The sequence below is a fragment of the Neomonachus schauinslandi genome, chromosome 1 (genome assembly GCF_002201575.2).
Source record: "Neomonachus schauinslandi chromosome 1, ASM220157v2, whole genome shotgun sequence".
NCBI classification, from domain to species: domain Eukaryota; kingdom Metazoa; phylum Chordata; class Mammalia; order Carnivora; family Phocidae; genus Neomonachus; species Neomonachus schauinslandi.
In genome coordinates this window covers 67,138,174-67,150,224 of record NC_058403.1, presented here as the reverse complement: position 1 = coordinate 67,150,224, position 12,051 = coordinate 67,138,174, and the positions used below count along the sequence as shown (strand labels likewise).

General features: G+C 48.1%; 1 protein-coding gene across 1 annotated transcript in view; it reads left to right on the top strand.

The window, feature by feature from the left end:
• MYLK (myosin light chain kinase) overlaps nt 1-12,051 on the top strand; it is a 202,885-nt gene that overhangs the window by 77,820 nt on the left and 113,014 nt on the right. Inside the window, 6 exon segments of the mRNA XM_044919769.1 lie at nt 3,138-3,186; nt 4,123-4,282; nt 5,264-5,429; nt 7,153-7,171; nt 8,329-8,864; nt 9,421-9,627. Coding sequence (XP_044775704.1) covers nt 3,138-3,186; nt 4,123-4,282; nt 5,264-5,429; nt 7,153-7,171; nt 8,329-8,864; nt 9,421-9,627 — 1,137 coding nt within the window.

The following is a 12,051-nucleotide window of genomic DNA, read 5'->3' as shown; positions in this document are numbered from 1 at the left end:
TCCATTTCTAGCTGACTGCTTGCTCTGTTACCTTTGGATCCTACCATAAACTGCTCTCACCCTGATACGGAAGTACCTTCAAACAGCATTCTTTTGCTCTTCTTTTAGGCAATGTCATATTTTTGCCTTTTTTTTTTTTTTAAGGAATAAAAGAATTTTAGCCTTTGGATTAAGATGTTTAGCTCCCAAGAATCTTAAAAATGCTTAGTCTGTTTTTTATTGTGGTTAAAATACACATAAATTTACCATCACAACCATTTTCAAAGTATACAATTCAGTGGCATGAAGTACGTTCACCATGTTGTGCGACCATCACCACCTTCTAGTTCCAAAACTTTTCATCATCCTGAACAGAAACCCCATCCCCCCATCCCCACTGAGCAGTCGCTCCCCATCTGCCTCCCCCAGCCCCTGGCAACCACTGATGTACTTTGTCTCTATCCATTTGCCTCTTCTGAACATTTCATATAAATGGAATCAGACGTTTTTTTTGAGTCTGGCTTTCTTCACTTAGCAAATTTTCTCAGGGTTCATCCATGTTGAAACGTGTCAGTACGTTCCTCTGTGTGGCTGAATATTTCCGTGTAGGAATAGACCACATTTTTGTATCCCTTCATCAGATGATCAGTCTAATTTTTATCGAATCTTTGCTCCGAGATGAAATGAGTGATACAGTAGCATGATAAATGCCGTGCATTGTACATAGGTATTTTTCAGAGGGAGTCTCAGTGATTGGGTACATGGCTGATGCTTTGGTGTTTGCAGGTACAAGAGTCCCTGTTCACCTGTTTGGGTGCCAGAATCTCTTTCCTTTTTTACTTTCCTTCTCCACCCCACCCCTCCCTTTTTTCTTTATTTTTGGTAACTAGATCATGTCTTGTGTTTTTCTTTACTGTCGTATTTACAGGTTGTGAAAAATACAGCTGAATCAATTCCTCATAGTCCCATCACCCCAAAACAATCACTATTAATAACATTTCAATATATTTTCTTCTGGTTGCTTTCCCGTGTTTGGATACTTTATTTTCTTTTTTCCTAGTTAAAATTACATTGAATAGATAATGTTGGAGCCTGCTCTTTTTTCCCTTTATGTCACAAGGATTTGACTCCTATAAGGATTGGGGCACTGTTCTGGATACTTCTGATGAATGAATAGGAAGTTCTGGTGGGGATATGGTTTGAGAGTCATCAGCTTATGGATGATATTTAAAGTGATGGGACCGTCTAAGACCTCCTGGGGTTGGGGGTGGGGATCAGCAGTGTAGAGCAAGGACCCAGGACTCAGCCCCGGGCCACTCCACATGCAAAAGTAGAACAGAGAAGGTAGTTGAAGAAGAATAGGCACCTCATGAGAGCAGGAGAGTGTGGAGGAGAATGTACTTGGGAGTGGAATGGCCCCATAGCAAATGCTGTTGAGCACCTGAGTGTTGGGGGCGAGGATCCATTGGGTCTGGCAAGGCGATGGTCAGGATGAGCTCAGTGGAGTACAGAGGATCACTGCCCAAGTGGAACGTGCTGAAGAGAAAATGATATAATATCTTAACCTATTTCTGCCTGTTTTATATATTCTTAAACATAATTTGATGGCAGAATAAGATGTTTAATTGTACACTTAACCACTTGTTATCTTCCTACTGGGTGATGTTTACACTGTTTCTAATTTTTACTATTACCAACAAGAAAAATGAACAGCTTTGTAAACTTTCTTTTCTACTTTAAGCATCATTTCCTTTGATTTGAAGGCACAGAAAGGGAGGTTCTGGTCTAAGACCACAGCATCTTTAGAGCTTAGGATTCTCATTTGCTCCAGTATTTTCGAAAAGGACTGACTGGCTGGCACTTCCTCCAGAATCTGAGGGCGATTGTCTGAGGGGCCCCAGCATCTTGATGGCGATTGTCATTTGGGTCCTCCCAGAACAAGTTTCTCCTTTTATCTGCTTAGAAGTCCTTTAAACCTTGAACAGACTATTGAGTGACAAGAACCAAACCCACCTTATGGAATGAAAACTATACACAACTCACTAAATAGTGACGTTAAATAGAAATACATGTATAATAATTGTCAATCCACTGGAACTGTAACTTACCTGCGATGCTGGTGTTTGCTCTTAATCCTTTTCCACTAAGGTTCTTTAGTCCTTGAGCCAGATACAGCCAAGGGAAATACGCAGCCCCCATTCCCATGTTCCTATGCATTCATACAGATGCAATGGGTGCTGGAATTTAAGGAAGTTTACCCTTTTCCAGTAAACACCCTGCAAATTTCCCATTGCAGTTGCCTGCTGATATTCCGGGAATGACTTCCATGCTTTCTATGTGTGCTTTGGGTGGGGTTTTATAAACATTCCCAGCTTGTGGCAAAAAGAGAACAACTTCCAGGCTGATCACTATCTCAGAAATGTCCTCCTTTCCCCCTCCCTATTCCTCCAAAACACCCCACCACCTTATGGTCACTTCCTGTTCCTGGTCACATTAGGGATGGCCCCTCCCCGCTAGCAGCGCTGCCCGGGGGGGGGGGGGGGGGGCCCCCCGGCCCCCCAGCCTGACTGGGTTTGCTATTTAACCGCTTCCTGTCCAGGATGACAGCACCTTACCCAGGACCTGCAGTGTCCGTGGTGCTGCTGATGCAGGTTCTGGTGAGCTCAGCGCCAGTGATCTGCTCCAGGCCCGCAGGACACATCTTGCTGTTTGCTGGGCCACAAGTGCGAGGATGGAATGTTGCTTGTATCCAACATGAATAGATCTGGTGAGAGAGATGCACGTACATCTCCCACCCTCGTTTCAGCAGGGTCGTCTTCTGGAGAGGTTCTGGATCATCACAGATAATTGCCGGAGTAGAAGGTCCAGTGGCATGTAACAGCTCAGCGGCATGGTTGAGTGGTCTAGGAAAGGTGCGCATGGATGCATTTCTGCCCTATTACTGGCTTTATGACTCCTTTTTCTCATCTGTTTAAGAAATAGAAGGACGATGTAGTACCAGCCTCCTTAAATGATGTACCACCAAAGAGCCTGGCCCAGGACAGGCTCAGTCAGGGTGAACTGTTTCCAGCATTATCCCACCCCACCTCTGTGGCTGACTCTTCCTGAGCTTCGTTGCTCTGAGTTCAAGACTCTCTCTCTTTGTTTCCTACTTGCAGGGGGCTTTATGAAGAAGCATGGTCAGCCTGCTGTTTCCAAAACCTTGGGGTAAGTTGGGGGGCTGTTCAAGCCAGGGTAAGGGCGGGATTGACTTTTTCTGCTGACCTGACAGAACAGGTTTGGGGTGTAAGTCTTTTTGGGCATCCTGGGTTATAAAAGGAAAGCAGGAGCCTACTGGGATGTGATGTGGGTCTCACACAGTGCCTCCTGACCTGCTAGCCTGTGTGGATAGCCCCTTTGACTGGTCTAGCTGCTACATGCTGAGGAAGTTTGCTGTGTGCCCAATCTTCAGGAACCGCCGACAATCAAGGCAATAGTCAGACTTAAGTAAACAGACCTAGAAGAGGCAATCCATATGTGGCACTTCTTAGGGAAAGGAAACCTATATTGGTAAAGGTAAGTAACAGTAGCTGCTATAACAGGCAAGCCCCCAAATCGCAATGGTTTAACACGGGGAAAGTTTATTTCTTACTCAAGCAAAGTCAACTTAGATATTCTTGAACAGGTGGAGAACCTTGCCATCATCGTTCAGGTACCTGGCCTCCTTTCATTTTGCAGTTCCATCATCTCTTGGCCTTGGAGCCTCTCTTGGATCTTCTGCATCTAGCCATAAGAGTGGGCAAGAGAGAGTGTGGAGAATCTCGCAGGACATTTTTATGGGTTTAGCCAAGAGCTGGCATATATCACTTCTGCTTGCGGTCTGTGGCCAAAACCCAGGCTTTTGGCCAGAGCTCAGTAGAATTCACGTATACCTTACCACAAGGGAGGCCAGTATATGAAGTCTTGCTGCATGATCAGGAGGTAGAGGAAATAGGTTTTGGTGCTGCAGACTTTTCCAGAGGGTGCGTGAGAAATGTGTTTAAGGCACAGAATTGGGAAGGCTGCCTTCTGCTGGTCTCTGACCCAACTTAAGTGATATAGGTAGGGGCAGAGAGAAGATCTGAATTGCTGCTGGACTCTCTGCTAATTTCTTTCCAGGGACAGATTTGCAGCCCCTGCCGTGGAGACCCGTCCTAGCATCTGGGGAGAGTGCCCACCAAAGTTTGCTACCAAGTTGGGCCGAGCCATAGTCAAAGAAGGACAGATGGGACGGTTTTCCTGCAAGATCACTGGCCGGCCCCAACCACAGGTCACCTGGCTCAAGGTGAGATTTTTATCTGCCCCAACTCTGGCCCCGGCCTGGGGACCCTGAATGTGGAGGGTTAGACTCTTGGACCAACAAGAGTCTGTCTTTCGAATCAGTCCCTCTGCTTGACTATAGATGGTTCTTCAGGGTTCTCTGTATGTCCGATAGCCATGCTTGTCCCTGCCTCTATTTGCACACTCTGCCTCTGCAACTCAGCCCACCATGTGCTATAATCCACACACTCCCCAAACAGCATAAATTTCTGAGTCGGAACAGACCTGACCGTCTCAAGAGAGTGGAATTTGAAGTCATGAGACTAGGTTTCAAGCCACAGCTCCCTCATTCATAAAACACATGATGCTGGGCCAATCATTTGGTCTCTTGGAGCACTGGTCTCCTTATCTGTGAGGCAGAGATGATGCCACCTACCTCAGAATACCTCAGAATACGGTTGGGAGTATTTCATTCAGGGCCGGGCAGTGTGAAGGCAGAGCAGAGGGGTGGGGGAAGGGAGTGGCAGCAGCAGGGGGCCTGAGGGGCGGGGTGGGCGTTCAGCAGCACAGTGAGGAGCCACAGGGAAAGCTTGGGGTCAAGGCCTGCGAGAATAGCTTTCTCACAGATGGGAGTCCTGGGTCAGAATGAGTGAGGGGACACCTTTTCCCTATTTCCCAGTTCTCCTGGACTGAGCCCAGGAAAAGAGTAAAGGAGAGGGAGGCAAAGCAGAGCTAAAATGAGGAATGTAGGATCCGCATCTCAAACTAGGCCTCCTCTGAAACAAGTTCATACACCTGCTTTAAGCCGGACCTGACGTCACACCACACACATGGACCTCGAGTCGGGGGGGCCCTTGGATTGTCCAAAGACTGCTCTCTGAGCACATCGACAGAGCCCAGGGCAGAGGGTTCTGCTGCCCAGGCCTGGTGTCCATCCCAGCGAGGCTTGGATAGTGCCAAAGGTAAGCAGGTTTCTCTGACCCAGCTGCCCTCTTGCCGTCCACAGGGAGAGGTTCCCCTGCAGCCAAGTGCCCGTGTGTCTATGTCTGAGAAGAATGGGGTACAAGTTCTGGAAATCCATGAGGTCAGCTGCGATGACGTGGGAGTGTACACGTGCCTGGTGGTGAATGGGTCGGGGAAGGCCTCCATGTCGGCCGAGCTTTCTATCCAAGGTATCAAGTGGTGGGAGGGCTCGTACGGAACCCCCCTGCCTGGTGTCTGTACCCTCTCAGGGGGAGCTGCTGTCCATTACAGATCCGTGTTACACTGACCCACCTACCTCCCCGTGCATTCCCCCAGGGGCAGGTGTGCCCCACACCTGTGTCTTCAGTCTTCTCGCTCACATTCCTTTTTGTACCTCTAATTGCAACTGCCAGGAGTGGACATTGCAAATGCCTTGCCATCACCCCATCACCCCAAATTTAACCTGCCTCAAATTTAACTTATCATCCGCTCTGTCCTTCACATCAGGTGTTCCCTCAGCTTAACTCTTTCTACCGCAGAATTCTGCTTTTCCTCCTCACCTGGACTGGGCATTTCAGCATCTCCTCTGACCCTTGCCTCCTCCTTGCTGTAGGCATCAGCCCCGTCAGTTCTTCCCCGGAAATCTCTTTGAATCTGTCTCCTCTTTACATTCCCCTTGGTTCCGCCAAGTCCAGCCTGTGGAAGCGGAAGTGTGGGTGGCGATGGGGATTGACATCACTGCCCTGAGCGGAGCGGGAACCTTGAGCAAGGTGGGATTTGGGGAATCAGGGAGGGAAACAACCTTCACGCTCCTCCCCCTTTCTTACTCTCTTTTCTTCTATGATTTTTCTCTTCCACATTCCCTTCCTTTTTCAGAAACTATTCCTCCTTGCTCTCTTTACCATTGTTGGCTGGAGTGTTCTTTATAACCCACAGAAAGAAATTTATTCAGGACATGTGTATATAAACATATTTAACTAAAACAAGTTTCATGAAGCGGTCCTGAGTTGTACCATGCACAGTACCTGCTGGCATTCTCTATTCCATTCTGCACTATCAAAGTCCTGGTCTGGACTAAAGAATTAGACCTCACAGCTCACCGTGGGCTCGGACCCACTGTTAGGCATTGAGAAGAGTGATTGAGCCACTCCCCTTACTTGCCCTAGCGTTGAATTAAAGAACTGCTCCCCTCCCAAGTACTTAGTGACAAAATGATGTGTTGCCTGGGATGTGTTTTAAAATACTCCCCGAAGAAGCTCCTCTGAAAACCAAAACAAAAAGGAATAGAAAAGACAGGCAACACAGTGCTATTTCCTTAATCTGGGTGATGGCTTTCAGAATTGGTTATATCCTCTCTACTATTGTATGTTTTGAAATTTTCCGTAATAAAATTTTTAAAAACGATGTGGCAGGGAAAAAGAATATATCTATAGTATGTTTTTTTCTTTGAAGAACTGAATGCAATTACAGTTTTCAAACTGTACATTTTTAAAGCAGGTGTTTGTCAAAACTGATCACTTGGGAGGTTTGTTTTTGAGGGCCAACGTAAGTTAAACTGTTTGGGTTTGAAATTTTCAGGTGTTTATTTTGGTTTGTCCCTCGATTGGTTTCCTTCTGTGGCTGGTGAACGGGACAGGTCCCATGGCACAGGGTGCGGTCGCCGAGGCTTCCAGAGAAGGCCCAGGGCAGCAGTGGAGGCCTTGACGGTGTCTCAGAGCGGGCCTCGGACAAGCTCCTCAGATTAACCCAAGCAGTTCAGCACCAGGGACGCTGCGGGAGGGGCGGAGGGAGGGACGAGCATAGGTGAGGGGCCAAGTGGAAGCTGACGAGGTGAACGCTCTGTAAGAAATGAAAACCAGCGCTGTCTCATCACTGTCTCCTCTTGGTACCTAAAAGAGTCCACTAACAGTCTCCCCTTCTCCCTTTTTCCAGGTTTGGACAATGCCAGTAGGTACGTCTAGGCTTTGTAATCACTGTCTCCATCTTGAGATGCCCTGCAAGAAAAGAGAGGTTGTAATGGAGAAATGCCCTGAATTTCCGAGTCATTGTATAGGAGGGAGAGCTGACCGCTGGGGGCATAGTTAGGTTTTGTTTTGTTCTCCTATTGCAATATGCCACACAGGCTCGCCGTCGTAGTGAGGCTCTCGAAGACACAGTGCTGTTGTCTTTCTTAGCGTCTGGCCAGTCCCAGTTAGCTGTCACTAGGAAGGGCACTGACTAGGGAGCCTGCCACGGGCCAGGCAGGATCTGCTCACCCATGTAGCCCGTCTTCCTCAGGAGCTTCCTTTCCCGTGCATGAGACCTGGAGCTAGACGCCGGGTCTGCGGGGTGGGCAGGCGTCTGGTGGAGGGAAAGGGCTTTAAACAGAGCTGCACCAAGCCAGAGTTACAAGCTGCGGTGTGTCCGGGGCAGAGGAACGAGCAGCGCTAATTTAGATTAGAGGGTCAGAGAAACCCTTCCTGGACGCTTGCTGTTTGAGCTCAGGCTCTTGACGGGGAATGTTAGCCAGGTGAAGGAAAGTGCGGGGAGCATGTTCCCAGCAGGGTGGTAGCATGTGTGAAAGCGGGGAGATGACAGAGAGGTGGGCCCTGGGGGACCCAGAAGAACACTGGTGTGGCTGCTGCCTGGCAGGAGTCAGACAGTCTGGCGAGGTCCAAGAGGCAACGGGAACCAGCTCACGTAGGGCATCCTTGTGGGCCATGTTGTGAAGCTCAGTCTTATTCTCGGTGCGGTGCTGATCGGCTGTGCTTGCCATGCAGACCGTGGATCAGAGAGGGCCAGCAGGGACCGGGGGGAGGCAGTTGCATGGTGGGAACTAGGGTGGCGCTTGGGGGGTAGAATAAAGGCAGATTGGATAAATGCAGATAGAACAGGCTCTGGATTGGGATGAGGGGCAAGGAAGTATCAGGAATGGCTGCTTGCCCTTTGCCTTGGGAAACTGAGAAGGCTGCCGAGAGACACTTTTGCTCTCACTCTGTCTTCATTTGTGGGCTTTTGTGATCGCTGGAATCTGGGCTTGTCATGAGTAATGCTTGTGAGTAACCAGATAACCATTCTGTTTCTCCTTCTTCTTCTCCATTGCCCCCCACCCCAACCACCACCAAATAGGTCATTGGTGAGAGGAACAAAGGCAGCCAATTCAGATATCAGGAAGGAAGTGACCAATGGAACCACACAGGGGCCGAAACTGGACAGCCTCGCGTCTGCTGCCGAGAGAAAGAACTGCTCCAGTACCCAGAGAGGGGGCTCCCCGACCTGGGCCACAAGTAGCCAGCCTCCACCCCTGCGGGAGTCCCAGCCAGAGTCGTCCGGGGACCCACCGAGGAAGGCCCTGAGGAGCCCCGTCCTACAAAAGACTTCCAGCACCATCACCCTGCAGGCTGCAAAAGTCCAGCCAGAACCAAGAGCACTGGTCTCGGGTGCCCCCTCATCTTCTGGAGAAGAGAGGGAGAGGCCAGCTGCGTCCCCCATAGCCATCCTCCCCACCAGGCAGTTTGGCCTGGGAAGCCAGGAGGTGATAAGCAAGGTTGCTACAAGGAAAATCCCCACGGAGAGCCAGAGGGATTCCACCTTCCCCAAATTTGAGAGCAAACCCCAAAGCCAGGAAGTCAGTGAAGATCAGACAATCAAGTTCAGATGCGAGGGTGAGTAGAGCTAAAGGTCACTGTCCCGTCCGGCCCCACCAGTGTAGCCCCTGGGTGGCCACTCCCTCCATCAGCACAGTGGTATCCACCCAGCCCCTTGGACTAGAACCCAGCCCACCCCAGAAGCCACCTTATAGGAAGGACTCAGTCTAGTAATGTGCCTTGTTCTGGAGAAACACCCAACAGTGGCCCATGGTTCATTGTTGGATATGGCATCGGCCCTGTGTCCTAATTCTAACCACCCTAGAGGGGAAAACCCATCATCACCATCACCATCAAAAAACAAGCCACAGGGACTCCTGCGCTTTTCTCCCTTCTGCTGGCTTTGGCTGATCTGGAGACCTGGCTTGTCGCCCTGTGTCCCTCCTCCCCACCGACCCTGCCTCCATCTTGAGAGGTTTACTCGTGCACAGTGCAGGGTGAGGGGTAAGAGAGCCTATTCTGCAGGAGGGCATCTCAAACCAGAATGAGCGTCTCCCTCAGGTTCAGCATCCTGCCTGCCCCACAAGCACAATGCACTCTCTGGAAACCTCATGTCCTTCACCTCGCCCTGTAGTTTCAGGGACCCCGAAGCCTGAAGTGACCTGGTTCCTGGAAGGTGCCCCCGTGAGGATTCGAGAAGGCATGGTTGAGGTTTATGAAGAAGGCGGATGCCATTACCTCTGCCTGCTGAGAGCGCGGGCCAGAGACAGTGGGACCTATAGCTGCACGGCCTCCAATGTCCGAGGCCAGATGTCCTGCAGTTGGACCCTCCTGGTGAAACGTGAGTACGCACCTCCAGTCACCCTGGGTTCTCTGCGGGGGGGCCATCCATGGGGTGCCTCCTACCCTGCAGGGGTATCACCTCCTACCACCCCCACGCGGGGTGTATAACCTGACAGAGGCATCATTCCCACCCACATGCCAAGGCCAAAGTCATTGCTCCAGGACAAGTGACTCCTGATGAGGAGTTCACATCAGAGTCACCTCAGAACAAGCATGCCCACCCCCCATGCCCAGCCCTGCTGACAGCTCCCTTTTCGGGGTTCCTCAGCTGTCCAAGGAGTGCCGTGACTCAACTTTTCTAACCACAGAGAACCAAACATTCCCTAAATATACACGTTGAGAGTCATATGAGATGATGTGGGATCCCGCATCTTCTATGTTTATTGTAATATCTGTTTATAAAAGTTGTGCCTGTTTGTTGTGGGGGATTTAAACACGGTATAGTTTTATGACTCAGAAATAAATGTATTTTAATGTTTTTAAAACAAAATCAACATTGTGCTGTTTGTGTACTGCTTTCTATTCTAACTTGCTCATGTTACATAAGCATCGTTCTTATGCTACTTCTTTCTATATTACTTAATATTATTCAAAAACATGATTTTAATGGCCATATAATCTTTCATAGAATAGTGTATCTGACTACGCTTGCTCTTACTGTCGAATATTTAGACTGTTTCCATTTTTTCACTATTGTAACAAAACTGTGATAGATATCTTTGTACCCGTCTATCTCTCTTTAAAATTTCCTCATTTTAAATGCTCTTCAGGGACCCTTGACCCATTGAGGAACATATTAAAACACAAGGATAGAGTCAGCAAATTTCAGGCTTTTAGAAGTTCAGTGGACAAATAACCTTTGTCTATTTTTTTTTTCAACAAATAAATTGCAAGAGAAAGAGGAAGGGAGGGACAACCTTTAGGAAACTTAGGTGAAAAGATACGTAAGAGATACCAGTAATCACAGTCTTTGGACTTTGTGTGGCTCCTGACTGAGACAACTTTAAAAACTTTTTTAATGAGAACACCAGGAAAATTTGAGCATTCACAAGGTATTTGATATAATAGAATTAGTGCTATTTGTAAGATATGATGGTGGTCTTGTGGTTATTTTTTCAAGCCTTTGTATTTTAGAGATATAAATTGAGTTATTTACTGGTGAAATGATACGATATTTGCTTCAGAAATAATCCATGTGTAGTGGGAGTTGGTGGGGCTACAAATGAAATGAGATCAACCGTGAGTTGATAATTATTAAATTTGAGAAACAAGTATATGATAATCCACGGTACTGCTCTCTTTCCTAGTGTGTGTATTTGAAATTTGCCACAATAAACATTTCCCAAAAAAAGAAAGGAAAAGAGAAGAACTTAGTGATTCATCCGTGCAGTAGGATTCCATGCAGCCAGTAAAACAAATATGGCTGACCTGCGGACTCTGATGGTGAAACATGTCCAAGATACTAGTAAGGGAGGAGAGCCAAGCGCAGAGCTGTGTGTATCATATGCTATTTGCATAAAAGGAAAAGAATCTATATAGATATGTGCAAACAGATGCTTATGTGTGCATAAAACATTTCTGGAAGGGTCCACACGTTACCTCAAGGAAAGGAAACTGGGGATGCTTAGGAAGAGGTGCGGGGTAGTCTTACTTCTCACGGCATGCATACTGTTGATTTATTTCTTAATTGGGATTTTCACTATGGTCATGAATTTCTTTGTAAGAAATCGTATCCATTCCATTTGGAGGTGGGAGTGCCCGTAGAGTTCACAAGTCCAAGCACCTGAGCCTCATCATCCCAGGCTCTGTGCAGGGGACAGACACATGGCATCAGGTCCGCCAAAGGTTGAAAACCAGCAGGCTTTTGTTGGAGTGGTTGTTATTACTATTAAATGGAAGCCGTGCGTTGAGACTATACTTGCAGCAAGTTGGGGGTGAAAGAGAATGTGGTCTCCAAAGCTGCCACAAGAGCTGGGGCAAACAGGATGGGAATTAAGCAGGCTGCCAGCGTTGCTCTTCTTACAACGTTAGCTGTTTGTTTTTGAATGCACGCTCTTCAGAATGTTGTAAGCCTTTGGTTAATTTCCAGAGTTCTGAAAAAGTTGATTTCGACTGTTTTTGCCAGTGTTCTTGTTTCTTGTATGGAGGAGCGGATTTTCAAGAGCCCTTACTCAGCCATTGCAAAAGTACTTCTGGGCTCCCTCTCCCTCCTGGAGATACTGACTGTTCTAAAACCTTTCCGGATGACTTCGCCAAGATGCAGGCCACCTGATCCCTATTATCATGCTCTGGTGAAAACGGAAAGAAAATCTGCCTTTTTCTCAGTGGCCCCTTAAGCTCCCACTCTATTTCTCCACTGTCTTTCACCCCCAAACTCACTGCAGGTCTAGTCTCGATGCCCAGCTTCCATTTGATGGTAACA